Here is a 19173-nt window from a genome sequence, read left to right as displayed (position 1 = left end):
GTTTAAAGGAAGGTGTTGGGAAATTAATTAAGATAGCGTGGACGACGCACGAACCTTTCACTGCAACCGAACGGGCCCAGCACAGGCGTATCCACATTCCCGTAAAAAAAACTCCAGGGGCACTTGAGATAGCCGGGAGTTTGCCGGAAGCTGCCAAAGATGTCGCTCGCTGAAGGCGAGAGACGCGTCTGAAATCATTTCCACCAGCCGGATGGTTCGTGGAATTTTTCCCCACTGCTGGTGCAGGCTGTGCTGCGGCGGAAGCTTGATGGGAATGTCCGCAGCAGACACTGGCAGATGACAGTTTGCTGTCCTTGGTTTTGGTTTTTTTTAAATTATCCCTTTCCTGCTTCATAAATGGAAAACTGTGCAAGCTAAGAAATAGAGACATTGCAATGGAGAAGACGTGGGGGAAAGAAAAAAAGAACCGTCGTCCCTTTTTAGTTCGCTCAATTGCACGGAGTGCAATCCTGGTAGCTTGTTCGTTCGTTTCGGTTCCGTACGTGTGATGAGTTTGCTGAGCTGCTAGTGCAGTTAGCTCCCAATCACATGAAAACATTTCCTATTAGTGTGAAATACACTTAAACAGGTCTAAAGAATGCTTTTTGAGTGCAGTAAGCCACTTAGTTTTAACATGTCTTTTGAAGAGGCTTAACAGTCTTTAAAGTTGTTAACCTTTTAACACGTTCTAAAGACGTGCGTAACATTATCTGCTAACACTAGAATTAGAGTTTTGATGGCTAAGTTGTTTTCTGCGGGGTTTTCTATTTAATTTTCTTTTCCTTTTGCTTGCAGTGGGTGGTTTTTATCTCCTGCATACATTATTAGATACGATTCTGAGTGATTTGAACGTCTCCTCGTATTAAATAAATTTTGAAAATTCAAACGAAATGATTATTTTAAACATATCATGTTGCTATCAACGGTTACTGTATCAAATCAGTAAAATTTGTTCAAAGAACTGTCAAATTCAGAATTCCGCGTTTGTCTAAATATACCGTATTGCAGGTTCCGCGTATCTCGGAGACTACCTGTGCGTGGAGTTACTTAAAAGTTGTAAGTCTGCACAGATGCTCATTAAAACTATGTGCTATTTAACAATATCTTAGTAATGCCTTACAGATTGCATTACAAATGGTCAGAACGTGTGATCAGGAAACTCCTTTCGATCTCAAGCCAATGGAATCCATTTATATTGATATAATTGTTGATATAATTATTGATTTGTGTGACAGTCAATATGTGTCAGCCATGCTGATATTTTGATAAACAAATTCAATGTTTACATGACAAATAGGGAAAAAGGCAATTTACAAAACGCGCGTCGCGTCATGGTTATTATAGCAAAGCATTGAAATAGCTTTTGATGCAAATTGTGGGCCCTTTAAAACAAATCTGTATTTTGAAAATAAAGTATGTGTGAACTAAAAAGATGTCCATTATTATGAATTCATTTACAGTACTGCATTTTGCCGTCTCAAGAACATATCCGTAGTAATAAGCTGTAATTTTGATAGATTATTTGCGCTTCACATCTTGACGGTCTTGAAATTAGCCTTAACATGTGTAGATGTAGATGGGCCCTCTCAGTCTTAAAAGAGTTGTACTACAGTCTTATTGGATCATACAAGACATTCAACTGAAAAAGGAAGACTGAAAGAAATAATCGTAACAATATCGTTCAAACTATGATAAGATTTAAAATGTTCCTTGCCACTGTAGCTTTATAGACGACCTCATTCTATTCAGCTCTTTTAAACAGCTCTCAGGTGAATGCTGCTGAATCAATAACACTCAAATTCAACAACCGGACCAAGAGAATTATGTTTCACAATAAAAAAATCCGGAAATATTTGAGACTTGTATAAGATTTTTCATCTTTTTCAGAGACTGATAAATCAAGGATGAATCAAGCCAATCAGAGAAATTAATCAGGACATTAATAGTTTGGACCTTGCATTATTTTTCCTATAATCTTCTGCGTTTGAAACTTAACAAGTTATTGAATCAACATGTTGTTTACATTGGGGCCCTTCACGATTCTAGTCAGTTTTTTTGTATGGAGTTTGACAAAAAAAATCATGTAAACACTCCATACAAAACCACACAAAAAACTAGCCTGCAATTTTCAGTCTAGATTATTCTAGCCTCAAAGCTAGAATTAGATTCGAGTACCTGCTCGAAACCACGATGTTGTTGCACATTAACCCCAAGGTGCATTAAAGAGATCAGGTGGTGGAATCTAGAATCAAAGTTGTTGTGGGCAGCCGTGCCGACCCCTGGACTTGCCGTGGCAGTTGCGCTGCCACCGGTCAACGTCCAGGGGGACGACAGTGTGTCACGCACACTGTCGCACACACTAAGCAGCGCAAGGCTAAGTGTGTGCCGAGCACACAAGCAGAGTGTGTTTGCGAGCCGATCGAGCAGGAGCTCTCGGCAGGGGCGCTCGGTGCGGCTGGTGCGCGGCCACCGCACTTGTGATTTTAAAGTGTTCATTGTGATTGTAAATTGTGTCGTATTATTTATTTTGTATGTAATAAAGTATTTAAATACAAAAGTACGAGAATACAACAAAAGTGTATGTAGTCCAGGTGGTCTCATAGTATGTTTTTTATTACCAAATTTAAATATCACTTTTTGACAGGATAGGTGAAAACTTTTGTTCAAACAAGCTTTCTGGAGGCTTGACGAATACTCAAAACACTCTTAAAATCTTCATTCAGAAACAGAAGCGATAAAAATCAGTCTTCTAAATTCATACACCTTGGGATAAGCCCATCTGTATGTTATATTCACTTAAATAGCTGCTCGAAAACTGCTATACAATGCAAACAGCTTACAGGCTGAAATTTCAGCCTACCAACTTAAAACGAAAAGGGCCCCATTGCTAAAAAATTTCCGCTGTGCCTAGCTGCCTCTTTTCAAATTTAAGCATTAAATAAGAACAGTTCTTCCACGTTTTTTACTCTTTTGCTTGCATTTTGTGTATGCGTCTGTGTATGTATGTGTGTGAGAGAGATATATAAATAGAAAGAGAGAGAGAGAGAGAGAAAGAGAGAGAGAGAGAGAGAGAGTAGAATCAAGTTCTTGAGCATGATTCCTAACACGAATCTCATTTACACTTTAAGCGCCGTGTCATATAAATTCGCATGACGGTTTTGCTCACCGTTCAGCTTTGCATCTGACGCTCAGTGATTCTCTCGAGAACGAATGAGGTAGGAAAGAGAGAACGAGAACGACATGTACTACGCCGCTTATTGTAATGAAACAAAAGAGTGATAAAATATAACTTAAAATATAACAATGGCACGATAAGCTGTCGCTCTCATCGCTCTCTTGCCATGCGCTACGTGCTCACTTAAAAACTGTGACGTCAGGTCTGCGGTCAAAGTGTTAAAATATACCTATATGCGGGACATTTGAATGTTAAATACCATGACATAATTTACTACACTTTCCGTTTTAATGTTTTGGTACAGTGGCCCCCATCTCATCAAATGTTCGCCTACTGCACTGAAACAGACCACCGTGCATCATGACGAGGAATCAAATGTCAACCAATCAGCGGATGCTAATTGTTCATGTCATTTGATTCAGTTCATGCAAGATGTACTGAATCAGGCGCTTTACACTGAATCGCTCAATTAGAATGATGAAAACTATGCATAAACTAAAAGTTCCTTCTTCTTCTTCTTCTGCTTTGGCTCAACAACCGATGTCGGTCAAGGCCTGCCTGTACCCAGTTATGGGCTTGGCTTTCAGTGACTAATTGATTCCCCTCCATAGCAGGATAGTCAGTCCTACGTATGGCGGCGCGGTCTATTTGGGGATTGAACCCATGACGGGCATGTTGTTAAGTCGTACGAGTTGACGACTGTTGCAAAATGGTTTAATAATGCGATACTTACTATCTCTCGATGTATCTGAAGGTCTAAAGTCATACATACTGAAAAACGCCCTAAAAGTTCCTAAAAGGCACACAAATCTTCAAATAAAAAATTGATAAAACTCGCCACTAGCTACTGAATTGAATAACAATCACAACACGCTTAGATTGAACGATGAATCACCAATGATTGATCAGCCTTACAATGGTTCATCACACACTCATGATTCACCTTGCTGATATTTCATACGTGTGTGTAGTTCATTTAGTTCATTTGTAGAACGTCATGTCTGATTCGTGGGTGAATCATTCATGAAAAACAACTCGACGAATCAATTAATCGTTTAATCGCTTCCAAAGTTTTCTTCTCTGCAGTATGAAACGTTAGTTGATTGAACACTTTTATGTGACTCTCTGATGAAAACTCAGTTAACATTGCACAAGGAATCGCTGACTGACCATCACGATTTTTCGAATTTTTGAATGTGAATGTGAAATTTTGAAAACATGCCAAGCATTACCTCCTGCCTCTTGGCCCGTTTTTCAATTCTTTCTGTGATTCTCGATCGATAAAGCATTCACAAGCATCAACCACAGCATGCCGGGAACTTGTAACAGCTCTGTTACATCCATGGCCCGTTCTTTCCAGACACCGATCCTTTGCTTTGGCTGCTTTGGTTTTCATGTTTTGTTAGTCTCTCCTTTGCTGCAAACAAAAACCGTGCCTACACGAGACACGTGCCAAATGGTGCTGCTATCTATATCGGCCTCTCGTCCTTTACGCCTTCCCGTTTGCCGAAATTCAATCATCCAATTAGCACATAATTTTCCTTTAATTACAAAGGCACACCTTCACACACACACACACACACACACACACACACACACACACACACACACACACACACACACACACACACACACACACACACACACACACACACACACACACAAACACACACACACACACACACACACACACATTCAAATGAGTGTGTTCTGCTTCAACCGATCTGCAGATCCGTCCTCCCTCTTTCCAGTACACACACACACACACATACACACAACGGCCCATAATTAAGGGTATCCAACGGGCGGTAGCAGAGTGGCGGGCTAAAATTAAAACACCAAACATCATTCGCCGCTAAAGCGCACCAGCCACCATGGCGAGTCTACATCAGTCTTGTGTATGTGTGTGTCGCAAGCCTTAAAGCATGCATTGCTTCAACGAGGCGCTCGTGCTTCATGCCTCGTTTGTCACCCGCAATCACATCTCTTCCGTGTTGTTTCTTCTTGTTTTTTTTGTCGCGTCCCACCGGGGTTTGGGAAAAATGCCAATTAAAAAACTTTTTCCCTACCAGCCCCGCCACGTGGAACCCTGGATGGCGGTGGCAGCACTTTTTCGTGTGTGCTGCTGCCGGTGGGATCGTTAAACGCGCTCGCAAGCAGTCAGTCCGGATCCGGGTTTGGCGCTGGGAAATACATAATTCACGGCGAACCAGAGCCACGCCAAATCAGAAGGGCTTTTATTGACATTTGGAGTTGAATCATCATTAACTGGAGGCTTTTGTTTGTGCTTTTTTATTTTAAAGAGAGGGGTAAAGTACAACTGTAATGGGAGTTTGATGAAGCTGCAAGCATACCCAACAAAGTGTTGTGCAGTGTGTGTGTTTTGGGAGTAGACGACGGGCGTGTCATCATTTAAAGCTAAATACTTATGACAAAAACAAATCAAATCCTGCCTCTACGATACACTACAATGTTTGTGTTTGCTTGTTTTCTGTCTCTCGTTCCATATCCGGATCGCCCCGGGAAACGATCAACGTCAACCGCCGCCTCCAGGGACATCAAACCGGACAACATCCTGCTGGATGAGGAAGGTAAGTGAATGGGGGTGTGGCTTGGGACGGAGGTTTAGGTTAAGAAGAACCAACAGGCCGAATCGAAACACGAGCAAAATATGTTGTTTTTTTCTTGTTGTTGCTGAAGAAAAGTCTTTATTCGTCCATTACTGTCACAGTGCGAAAACTTTGCCTACCTTCAGGCGCACGACGCCGGCCGACGACGATTGTCACGACGGATTTGCTGGGATATTATTTACATTCCGACACTTTCGTGTCTACTCTCATTCTGCCTCCCCATTTTCTCACCCTTCATGTTTGTCTCCCCCCCCCCCCCTGCGTTCGGATTCGGATCGCTTTCGGGGTTTATCACTGGCACTAAAATATGAACTGACAATCGTCTTCATAATTTTATCGCTTCCCCCTTACAGTTTGCTACCATTTTGGAGACCAGTTTTGAGTGTGTGTGTGTTTTTTGTATTGTTTGTTTCCCTTTCAAGAAGGAAGGGTTGAACCTTCAAATGTCGAGGAAAGATTGATAGAACAAGATAAGCATCATCCAGCGGAAAAGAACGTTCGTCGTTGTGAGCGAAAGTGTAGCGTCTTTTGATAGTTCAGGCAACAGTTGTATTGTTTATTCAATTCAATTTAGTTTATTGCAAATTGACGGCCTTTTTTTATAAAATGTTTTATTGAAAACGTGCTTAGGTTCTAATTAACATTAATATTTACAAAGAACAACGCAGAACTTCTATGTCAATCACAGCATCATTGTTTCCAATGATGTGGATGACGCAAACCAATGATCTCCAATGATTTGCAAACAAACTTAGGATATGGTTACGTTTACCTGCACTAATGCTATTTAGTACAGGCAAACGCAACAAACCGAACAATAACCTCGTGGCTCAACAATTTCACAAAGCTATCTACTTTGTAGTATTTGTATTATGTGACATTTCAATTGTCATACATCTGTTGAAATACTTTGTAAAATTAGCATGATTCCTATAAGAGTAAAACAAATTGTTAACGTACAGACAATCAGGCCTATTATATTGCGTTCGGCATTCGAGAAGATTCACTCGCACGTTCATTATGTTCATTTTCGTATCGTTTTGCTAGCGACGTCCCGCTTCGAGTAACTCATCGGCAGATTCGAGTCGACGAAGTAAAAATCGGTACCGTATTGCTCGAACAGGAAGGTGCATTCGAGAGATTTTCTGCCGACAGCTCAAGCTGTCGGAAACGCGTAAATTTAACCTCACAAATAATTTAAGCCACTGTCTATGTGTGTAATTAAGTTTAACATAAGTTTTTCAACATTCTCATCACTCATATTTTCCCCATTTCCAACAAAATTATGAAAAAAAAAAATGATTTTAAAGAAGTGCTGAATCCGTTTGTTTAAACTCACTCCGACCGCCGGTTGCTTTGACCAACTGTCAAACACACAGATGCTAGAACAAAAATGTCGACGAAACCTTCATCGATTCGAATGGCGAAAACGATACCAATTTTTCTCCCGTTCGACTGGAGTGCTTCCGACGGAATCGAAAGTCATTCGAGTAAAATAATAGGCCTGAATAAAAGGTGCAGTAAGTGGCGAAAATTGATGCTTTAAAGGCAAAGGCTGTTGCGCACTGTCAAAATTCAAAATTTGGTGGGAGCTACAAAATTCACAGGAAACTAGATTCAAGATAAATTCATGCACAATAATGTTAGGAAGGCTGTTTTTGTTGAGTTATTGGCCTTTTATGAGGCCTTTTACCATTCGATTTTTGTAAATTATCGATGTTAAATGTTAACATTTGTTCTTGGTTACAGAAACGCTACTAATTTAAACTATCATAATTAAGAGCGAAAAATAATAATTAATTACAAAAATAATTCCAATTATCTTGATGGCGAGAAAAAAGATTATTCTAATAATGGGGCCCTTCACGATTCTAGTCAGCTTTTTGTATGGAGTTTGACAGTTGGAGGCTGAAATCATGTAAACACTCTATGCAAAACCACACACAAAACTAGCCTGCAATTTTCAGTCTAGATTATTCTAGTCTCAAAGCTAGAATTAGATTCGAGAACCTGTTCGAAAAATGGCAAAAAAGGTGGTGTTTACATTTATCCTAAGGTGCATTAAAGAGATCTGGTGATGGAATCCAGAATCAAAGTGTATGTAGTCCAGGTGGTCTCATAGCATTTGTTAGACATTTTGTTAGTACTCTTTGATCGCTGTGATCGAATGGCTCGGTCTAAGCTGCCGTTGTCTGATTTTTTTAAAGATCGGCCTTGGGTGATTTGTTTCATCTATTTTCTCAACTCTGATAACGCATCCTCTGTGTAGATAGATCCATCAATATGATCTTTGATCATGGAACAGTGGTTTCTATAGTACCAAGACCTAGTCGTCAAGCAGCTTGTAAGCTTAGCAATGTTAGGTATACTGCGACCTGTTAGTTGTTGTAAAGCACTGTTAGCTCTAACTACAAAAGCGTTTTCTTACTAGAAAAGCCTACTCATACTACTCCTTTTACTCGGAATCAGCCCGGAAAGTTTAATATTTTAAGAAATATTACATGATCGAGAGGTAGTTGCCCACTTTCACAAAGTATTGCAGAATTTAGGCTATTGATAAAGGCTCTTGTTTTTCTTGTCAGAGCAGAGTAGTACATTGGAGCTAGCGCACAGCTAATGTTGGTATTGCCCGTTGTAACGAATTAAATGTCGTAAAATAGATTTGAAACCAACCAGCTGTTGAAAGTGGTGAGAAGTGTGCGTCCTGCAGATTACTTTTCTACACAAATAAAGAATCTTTAATCTATTATTGGGGCTTTTCACGATACTAGCCAGCTTTTTTGTATGGAGTTTGACAGTTGGCAGCTAAAATCATGTTGACACTCCATACAAAATCACACAACAATACTAGCCTGCGATTTCCAGCTGAGATTATTTCAGCCTCAAAGCTGGAATTAGATTCGAGTACCTGCTCATCAGAGTATTCATCCCAAGATGCATTAAACAAATCATGTGGTGGAATCTAGAACCGAAGTGTATGTTGGCCAGCTAGTCTCGTCCCATATAGTTTGACAACTAATTTCTGAATAAAAAAACTACATTTGACATGACGGGCAAAATGCATATCCATAAGTACGAATCGTTTTTCATAGCAGCATATACGTAGCAGACATTTGTCTCCTCATTGAAGACGTTGTATCAAAATAATGGTGGATGTTACAGAGTTTTAAAGGATTATATAGACATGTTCAGCAAGTTGTAGCTTTGTTTAGGCATATAATAGACACTTTCAGAGAGATACGGAATTGTTCGGAAGTAGGCGTTGACAAGTGCAGTGATTCTGTAGTGTTGTTATTTGTTTTGTTTACACCCTGTACCGCAGCGTTTAATTTTTCATTCTTAAATGATCTAAAAGTTGCAAATAATCATTCCCCAAGCTGTTTAATACAATAATTAGTTGAATCAAACTTAGTTTTTCGCAAGCCATTTGTTTATTTTCTGATGAGAATGATCCAAGCTGCAGTCCAAGGGTTACGAAAGTGACAGCTCTACAGTATAACCGAATACTATAACCTCCGAACAATTCTATATCTCGCTAAAAGAGTCTATTATTTGCCTGAACAAAACTACAACTCGTTGAATATGACTATATAATCCTCGAAAACCCTGTAAGTCGTACAGATTTGATTTAGCTTACAATTACCGGTGTTTCACGTGTTTAAAAAACATACAGTTAATAGAATGAAGAGTGTGTTGTGTATTCGGCTAGCCATCAGAAAGCCTGCTCAAGCAAAAGTTATCACCCGTCCTGTTAAAAAGTGACGTTCAATTTGAACAAAAACAATAATATATAAAACAGGCTATGAGACCACAGGCTTTGAAAATCCGTATGCAGGAATTGACAGATGTCTCCCAGAATGTCGCCCAGCAGAAGCGATAACAATCAACCTTCTCAATACATACACCTTGGGATAATCCCACCTGTACTCATACAAACTTTGATAGCTGCTCGAAAACTGCTACACACTGCAAACAGCTGACTGGCTGAAATTTTATCTTGTGTTTGGAATTGTTTACGTTTTAATTGTTAAAGGTTTCAATGTCTTTTTGTGAAAGTTATTACATATATGTAGATTTTTATTTCTTGTTGTTGATAAATATTATATCATCAGTATTGTGTAGACTGCCAAATTGTGAATGTTAGTAGGGGTAGAGACTAATCGAGAATCAATCTTGAGGGACACCGTGCTCGAAAATATTTAAAGAATATTGAAGAATAGATTAGTCCTTTACTGATGCTGACTGTGACATAAATCAAGCTGTAGCAGCGTTTACTAATGTAATCACTTCCGCCTTCCCTTTCTGCTGTCCTCTCCTATCCTGTCTACCGATCCCGTCTTCGCTCCTTTTCCGTACCATAAACTCCTTCCTACTCCTTCGTGAAAAATTGTATACTATCGTCAGTAAGCACTATTGCTGTAACCCAACGTGGCCGAGCAATTAATAAAATAAAAATAAAATAAAATAAAATAAAAAGAAGGACAAATCAAAATCTAATTTGAAGCAATACGTGACGAACAAAAGAAATTAAGCAAAACGAAACGAACAATTTTGACACTGAAGACGAAAAAATACCAATTAGATTGCATACTTTTAGGCGTTGTAAAACCTTTTCCTATCTATTCATGAAGAGTTTTTTATTTAAAAAATATTGCGCTTTTCTTTCTTTTGTAATAATTTCGAGCTTTTTACCATCCTAGAAGCTTACCAAAAAGGGTACACTAATGCATTTCCAGCAAATACCAACGAATCCATCTTTAGCTACATGGACAGAATAAAACGAACCGAGAAGAGAATTAACGTCACTTTTGAAAGTCAAACGCAAATCCTTCTCGACCCCTGTTTTCAACCTCCACATGGAACAGTGCACCTTTCCTCTACCCTGTTCCATTTGCTAAAACTTTAAATAATGCACACAAACACATGCGAACAACGATAGAGCGAGAGCGAGAGAGAGAGAGAGAGAGCGAACAAAGAAATCATCCTGCTGCGAATAAAGTTTACCGGCACCGGCAAAGAACTGCAGCTGCATGCAAAACAATCAGCATGAAAATGTAGTGCACCAAAGCCGGCAAAAGCCGCGCCTGCTGTGCGCGGCAGGGTACGATAATACGCGCGACGAGCTCGCCCGACCAGGCTGCTCATCGATAGTAAAGTCGCTAAAGCCCGGTGCCCGGTGCCCTGTGGCACCGTGTGCGGCAGGTTCGACATTCATACGTTAAAAAGTCGGCTTGAGTTTCGTTTGTTTGTTTAACGATCTATAATAGTGCGGAACATTGTGCAAAAAAAAAACCAAAGGAAAGTTGCATCATAAAAGCTGGAATGCACGACATAATAATAATAGTAAAACTTGCAGCGAACAAAAAAAAAACTCACACAAAACCAGCAGCTGGCAAAGTTGCTTTGCAACGATGCAGGCGATGTGGGCGAGTGGAGAGGGGCATGCAAGGAATAAATGAAGCCGTTCGCTGACCGTTTCCATTGCGCGTGGCCAACGATGTCACGGAGGTGGGGCACGGAGGCAGCCACGGTTCCTTTACTTTTGCATCTTTTTGAAGCAAGCAAAGCAAACAAATATCGGGACGAAACGTGGAGCGAAACGGTGGCTTTGGCACGAGCCAGGCAGCCGGCAAACAGTGAGATGAATAGAACAATTTCCTTCCCAGTTTCCTCCTTCACAAACTCGCGCTCCTGCCTTTCGTCAAAACAGCTGCTGGTCAAGAGCGGGAAATTGTTTTGCATATTTTATGACCACTAGCAAACTACTGCGGAAAGCCCGTCTAGTGCAAGAAAGTGCAAGAGAGAGAGAGAGGAAAAAAGAGAGAAAGAGAGAACACACTCACGAGAGGGCAACAACAAAAAACCAGTGAAACAGCAAGGCAAGAATGTGAGGAAAGAATGAAAAGCAACTGACATACTTCGAGGCAAAGTAAACAAATGCAGCAGCAGCAGCAGCAGCGGGAGACAGCCCGGGAAACAGTACGATGATGGAGAGAAATTTATTTTATCCACTTCGCCACGCCACCAGGAAGTGGGAAGTGGGGGGGGGGTGTACCAGCTAGACCGGCCGCTCGGTACGGTGCGCCCACTGTCATCGCTGTCAAGCGCCACTTCATGTGCGAAATTTAACATAATCCTTTTTCCCGAGCCGGGCATCGAGTGTCGGGTGCTTGGTTATGCTGTTATTTTTTCTTCACTTTTGTCTCTTTCTTCTTCCTCTTTTTCTTCTTCTTGCGCCCATCATAAAAGCAAGCGCTTAGGTGTGGTGGGAAACAATAGTGTGGAGATAAACGAGCGATGCTTATAGATGCAAAGCATCAGGGACTAAAGCGCCACCGTTCAGCAAGCTTAAGACATTACGGGGGAGAATTAGTAGCCCAAAAAAAAAGCTTACTTATTTTTAAAGTAACATTCACATGTTCAATGTATAATTATCAAGTTTTTGTGTTAAAATGGGCTCTGTATTGATTCAAGCTAAACAAAAACAATCAACTCACAAAATCTTCAAGAGAATCCACGAACAGACATTACAACTTACAAACGCTCTTTACATAGTTGGACACGAATCGTGCTGCTACGAATAAATCTTCTAGCACGTGTTACAGTAGAAGCACACTGGGATGAAAAAGACTGGGAACAATATGTTCGCTCTAAAAAGATATTTCTCTCTCTCTCTCTCTCTTGTGCCTAGATATTTGGCCTCTCTTACTATTTTGCTAAGAGCAGCACTGTAGGATATTAGCGAGGCGCAAGCACCTAACTATAATTTTTACCTAAAATCATCATTTTGGTACAACACGTTAGTTATTACAGGTGACAGGTTTACAGGACAAATTTGACAGGTTTCTCTTTGCTATATTTGCAATCTAAAGTGTTAATTTGCGTTTTAAGCATCAGTTGTTGTGTGTAAAATGTTACAAAATCGAATCTGTTTCAACAAACACAACGCAATCGTTTTTTATGACTTTCCTTCGAAATACAAGTGCTCCATCAATTGGGCGATTAATTGAGCGTGGCTTTCATCACAATCAGTGATAGAGATTAGAGATTTGCAACTATTTATTTAACGTATTTAATAGTGTTCGTGTAGTTATTTATTTGCAGTGAGCTTAATTATTGCTTTATTTGAGTTAAAACAATGTCAATATATTAACAAAAATGGTATACATTGATGTAAATATCCATGAGCTTTGGCTTACAGTCACAAAAGGAACAGCTATGGCGATTGCCAGAAACACTATAGCGATGATTGATAAAGCAAAATGATTGCAATCCATCACATTGAGCCAAATGAAAGAAGCCTTATTCGACGACAATATTTAAAAATGTGCTGCTTTGATTTTCGAGGATAACAACAGTGTTTTAGAAATGTCATTAAATAATTTTTCGACAGTATTAAGAATGTTTTTTTGTTGTTAATATTTAAGGGAACTACGGCAATAAAAGTGAAAAAAGAAAGTGGCACGATAGCTCCCTCAAGCAGATCAGCAGCCGCAATGTTTATCAAAACAACGAGCTGTCAAGGACAGCTCGAATAGCTTACGAGGAAAACACCAGATGGCGCTGTAAAACAGATAAGCACAAAAAGACATCTCCAAGGGCGATACAGCTAGCTTATCAAAAATAGGCACAATTAGGACAAAGTTCGGCAACGTTCGCGCAACAGGGTTAAGTGAGGTCGAAATTGTTCCACATTGTATTTTGCCCAATATTCTTGAAAATTATCCAGGAAATCATTTATGCTACGTCATAAACGGTCCAAGTTCGGTGATACGGGAAAAATCAAACCCTGCTCTTCCAGGCCAAGCAGCGACGTTTTGAAGAGTCAGATAAACAGCTGCTGGAGCAGCATTCCCAGTAGGGGGGTACCCGCTTATTCTACAGGAGATTGTAGGAGGCACGGAGCGGGTTTGTTCCTAAAACCGCAAAGTGCCAGGATGCGGCAGGAAATCTCCTGATAGGTGAGCGGAAGGTGATTGAAAGGTGCAAGTGCTACTTTGAAGGACACCTGATTGGAGCTGAGGCAGGAGATGCTGTTGCAAGTGGTAGAACAAGGCAACCACCACAGCAGCAGCACAGCAGTAACACCAGCGACAGCATTGGCACCGACGACGAAGTGCCCCGCCATCTCTGGCTTACCGTCGAAATGCATCAGCTGTCCTCAATGGTTCTTTAGGGGCGCCACAAATGTGGTCCCTAGTTTTTAAAGAAATGATACGCAACACGCTTTGTGAACTACGTTTTACTAGAGTTCGGATTATTCGTTTTTTTACTAAGCCGCGAAACGGTGAGTTCGGGAGAGACGCGAAAATTGCTGTTGCTCGATCGAGAGTTGCCGGAGAAGAGAATGTATGGGTTAAGCCGGACGGATATGCGTGTGTCGGTGTTTAGGACGAGAGAGAACGTGTATGGAGTAAGCCACCGTTTTTATAGCTGCGGTGAAGCATGCTACCACTGTTTGTCCTGCTCTAGCTTTGTGTGCAGTCCCTGCCTAACTAGCCCGTTAAACATTTTGGTCGGTAGTTCTAGGTGTGCGCACCAGATGGCGCTCTGGTCGCTACAGCTGCTACAAGATCCTGTACCAGATCCTGTTCTGCAGACTTGCTCCCCTTGCTACACATTTCGTCGGCAGCAACCAAGCTGAGCAATGGGCTATGGAACATGCAGTAGTACAACTTTCCTGAGACATTGATCCGGCTGTCAGATTCCACCATGATCGTCCGAATCGTTCGAATCTCAATGGGGTCTGAGGCAAGGCGACGGAGACTCTTTTCTGCAACTTCGCCATCGCGCTGGAAAGTTTCAATCAAAGCGGGGGGGGGGGCTAGACCGCGACATCCGTGGCACAATCCTCTACCGGTTCCTTCAATTCCTTAGAATCGCGACATCATCGGCATCGGCAGGACAACAGCGAAGGTGTGTGAGGCGTACACTCGACTCAAACGCGAAGCAGCAAGAATTGAATTGAGAATCAATGCGACGAAGACGAAGGACCTGCTTGCCGGAGACTCAGACCATCTGGGAAGCAGTGTATTAGTTGACGGCGACAATCTAGAGGTAGTAAAAGAGTTTTGCTATCTCGGGACGGTCGTTACTTCGGACAACGACATCAGCAGCGAACCCCGGAGACGCTTTGTGCAGGGGAATAGTGTATACTATGGGCTTCACCGACTGCTAAGATCCAGTAGTCTTCGAGACCACTCGAAATATGAAATATATCGCCCGGTGGTCCTCTATGGACATGAGTCATAGACTATTCGAGCAGAGGATACAAACGCTCTGGGTTTGAGCAACGCATCCTCCGAACTATCTTTGGCAATGTGTTCGAGCATGGATTTTGGAGGAGAAAGAAGAACCACTAGCTTGCTGAGCTGCCCGAGCACAGTGACCTCAATGACTGCATCTTGTGAAGCTATACCTGTCTTAGATCGTGTGTTTATATAGTTGGGAGTGAGAGCAGGCCAACAAGAGAGAAAGAGAGAGAAAGATAGAGAGAGAGAGAGAGAGAGAGAGAGAGAGAGAGAGAGAGAGTCGTCTTTTGTTAATGAAATGAGCTTAAATAATAGGCCCGATTATTAAACACAAACGGAAATGACACAAGACAAGTGCGTCAAGACAAACGGAAAATAGGTATGCATTTTGAAACCTTTCTTGTGACAGACAAGTTTCGTTAAAAAATTTGTTTCGTTAAAGCTGTGTGAAAGCCTTTGTCGATGTGTCAAAATGTTAAAATCAAAATAAAAAAACTTAAACAAGTTTATTTAAGATACAATCGTTTATCAAGCTAACAATCCTTGTTTAAAACATCGAAATGATTTTCTCCCACTTCGTAAGTGACGATAGCAGCAGTTAAGAAGAAACAACGGTAGATCTGGCAAAACAGCGCCGACTGCTTCGAAGTGTTTTCGACCCGTTACAGCTTTCTAACCAAGCGTGAGTTAAGCATGCGGATCATTTGTGCAAACCGTGTTATACATGTTTCTTTTGGTGGTTGTTAATTTAAGATTTAAGAAAAAATCGTGTGTCGAAGGAAATTTTCCTTGACATTCTGGCGAAGATCGAGCCCTCCGAGTCTTTGTTATTCCTAAAAGTGTATGCAGTATTAGATGTGATAATTACATGTGCCTATGCTGTTGGTTGTTGAAGCAGTCACTCACTGAAGAAGTTTCTGGAATCCTTTGCTGTTGAACGCAAACCGGGTGCGTGAGCCCTTCATCTTTCGACTACCATCGAACAACAACAGAGGAAGGAAATAACAGCAGCTTCTTAAGCCAACACAGCAGCACGTTACCAGTATCTCCAGCATATCGCCGTTTGGATATGGCAGTACACATATTTTTATTTAAAATGATAAAATTTGATTAATTCTAAAATAAAATACTTATATTTTGTCGTGAAAGCAACAGCAACAACTCTATTGTTGTGTTGTGTCGGTCAAACAATCTGAGATAGGCGCCTTTCCGTGACAAAAAGCTGACGGAAAGCAGTTTGACAATTTTGGATTTCCGTTTGTGTTTCATAATACATATCTTGGCAGTATGCTTGTGAGTTTGTGTTTCGTCAAATTTTATTGTTCCAGCACACAACACAAACGGATGTCATAATATAAATCTTCCGATTTTGACAACTAGTCTTTACAATTTGTGTTTAACAATCGGGCCTACTGACTTGTGTAAAAATGTCCTTCATAGGGCTGTCTAAATTAAACTTGACCGAGTAAAAAATTATATTGGACCAGTCCAAGTACGTACTAGATGTCAAAGTGAGTGTCGTGAGCGATAACATATGCAGCACTTACTCCTAAAACTCCGTATGTCGAATTTCACCGAAATATCACCAATTTTCGTGTAATTTTGCTGGGCGTGCTAGGTGTTAGCCAATAGTTTCCGGAATTTGTGTAGGCTGTTTCCACCGTGCATGGAGCCAAGGTACTTGGCACTACTTTGCACCCAGCCGAAAACAATTAGCACCACAGTGTCAATCAGCAAGGCCCGTGGTTGAAAGGCCTACCCGTGCAAGAGCCTCAGTAAGCGCGGCAGGATATTAATTGTCTTTAAATTGGCTCCCGACCGCACGCTCCTGCATGCTCCAGCTGGGTGCAAAAAAGAAGCGGTTTTATGAAGTGCAAGAGCTGCTCACTTTCGCCAGCAGGCAGCACAACGAAAGCGCTTTTCAAACCCACCAGCTACACACACAGCGCGTACGGACCAATAATACACGCCCGGTACGTGCTTGCAACTCGGGATTTTGGTGCGACGGTTTGCTGGGGGCCACTGCTCCACGGTCGAAGATGCCGCTACTAATGGGTGCTTTCCAGCGGCATCAGCAGCCACTCGATACAGTAGCGAAAAGTGTAATGAAATTATCGCAGTAAGCTCATTACCTTGCCGTACCGTGTCCGGTGTCACGGGCCATTCAAGCGTCGGTTGAGTGGAAAGCTTTCGCCAGCCAATATAGGTTTCCTTCTTTTTTTGTTTCCTTCCGAGACCGGGTGGACAAAATGCATGTCGTGTGCTTGGAGTGCAGCTGGCAGAGCCCGACGCGCAATAAGAAGTGCCATCTGGTCGGTGCTGATTTCGGAAAAGGGAGAGCTTTTCTTTCTTTTATTTCATCACATTCTTTGAAGATGAAAATGGAACCTGGAAGAACTTCTTGTGAGAATGTTTTTTTTTCTTTCTTTCCAACGTCAAAGGAAAGTGCCTCCCACACTTCGCTCGATTCCGTCTGGCATGGCATGTTGTGTTTGAGATATCGCTCCTCCTCTGCGATTGACGTTCGCTTAAGTTTAAAAAGAAAAAAAAAAGCGCCCAAGGAACTCAGCGCCGACCGAATGCTTTGCACTTTGATTTGGTTTCATCGATTGATTGCAAAACCGACCGTTGATTGGCTTTTGTAATTAATTTTTCCTCCTGTACGTGAATGCGGAATCTCCCTCGACCGCCTCCCCCAAAGCCATAAACACTTCATCATGGACCAAACAGCTTCGATAATATCAGCGCAACAGCGACAAGACAATGCACTGCTTGAACAAAAAAATAAACACAAAGCACAAGAAGTCTCATATCAAAGGATCTGAAATCCTGTATAGGTTTGTCATAAAAAACACACACACACACACACACACACACACTTCCACACATTGAAACCTTCCACTCAGAACGGAAACAACAAACAGCAGACCGCAAAGGCTTTCCTTTTTCTTTGCTGTTGCCATCCTCTCCCCATTGCCAAGAATTTTAGAGCAAGATAAGGGCTCAAGCCGTGAATGGAAATCGTTTCGGCCACGGCGACAAGAATCACAGTCCGACCGACCGACAGGGTGGGCAACGGGCGGCGCTGAGACTGCGCTCCAAAGCGATGCCGGAAGAAGCGGCAAAACCTTCGAAATAATAGCTTCCCGTTCGATTGGATCCAATTTTCCAATCAATTGACGGTGTTCCGTGCGTTCCAACCCCTTTGTCCCTCTGTAACGGATTACGGTTACGGTGTTTGCATGCGCGTTTGCTGCAAGAACGGAGGAAAAAGAGGAAAAGGCGGCAAACTTCCTTTTTTTTGCTGCTGCTGCTGCTGTTGTTTGCAGGAACAGAAAGCGACAACCCTCAACCCAGCGTCACGCATCGAACGGTAGCGACGGAAGGAAAATGAAAGAAGAACCACAGCCACTGTTCGGCGGGCAGGCAGTGGGGATGATTATTTTGGGCCGAATTGCACGCCTCAAATCAAACCCGATGTGCGGAGCGAGTGGAACGTTGAGGCTGTGAGATTTCCATGTGTGTGTGTGTGTGTGTGTGTGTGTGTGTGTGTGTGTGTGTGTGTGTGTGTGTGTGTGTGTGTGTGTGTGTGTGTGTGTGTGTGTGTGTGTGTGTGTGTGTGTGTGTGTGTGTGTGTGTGTGTGTGTGTGTGTGTGTGTGTGTGTGTGTGTGTGTGTGTGTGTGTGTGTGTGTGTGTGTGTGTGTGTGTGTGTGTGTGTGTGTGTGTGTGTGTGTGTGTGTGTGTGCGTGTGTGTGTGTGTTTTTCCCCTCCACTCTGCATTGCAGATGGCGTCCTATTATGATGCCGCATTCACTAAAGCAGCCCCTTAAGACGATGACAATGTGGTGGAATCCCATCGTGGCCATGATCGGTGGCACTTGGGCGAACGTGATTTCATTAAACAGGATCCAATTTTTGTCCCACTTTGGGTTCGTTTCCCTCTCTCTTTTTCTTTCTTTTTTTTCCATTGTCATTGTGACCCATCCCCGACTGTCGACTGTGGTTGTGGGACCGCTTGATTAGGGAGCGAGAAGAGAAGCAATTTATTAGAAAGTAAGAACCCGTCCTCCGGCCAGGCCTTACGCCGGAATCGTTTAATTTCGCACGCAACAGCGT

General features: G+C 41.9%; 1 protein-coding gene across 1 annotated transcript in view; it reads left to right on the top strand.

The window, feature by feature from the left end:
• The window catches only part of LOC120906502 (serine/threonine-protein kinase 32A), a 77113-nt gene that overhangs the window by 47526 nt on the left and 10414 nt on the right, over positions 1 to 19173 (top strand). Inside the window, exon 7 of the mRNA XM_040318233.1 lies at positions 5729 to 5766. Within this exon, the coding sequence (XP_040174167.1) occupies positions 5729 to 5766 (38 nt within the window). The remainder of the gene's footprint in view (positions 1 to 5728; positions 5767 to 19173) is intronic.

Source organism: Anopheles arabiensis, chromosome X (genome assembly GCF_016920715.1).
Source record: "Anopheles arabiensis isolate DONGOLA chromosome X, AaraD3, whole genome shotgun sequence".
Lineage (NCBI taxonomy): Eukaryota > Metazoa > Arthropoda > Insecta > Diptera > Culicidae > Anopheles > Anopheles arabiensis.
This window is presented reverse-complemented; position numbering and strand designations above follow the sequence as displayed.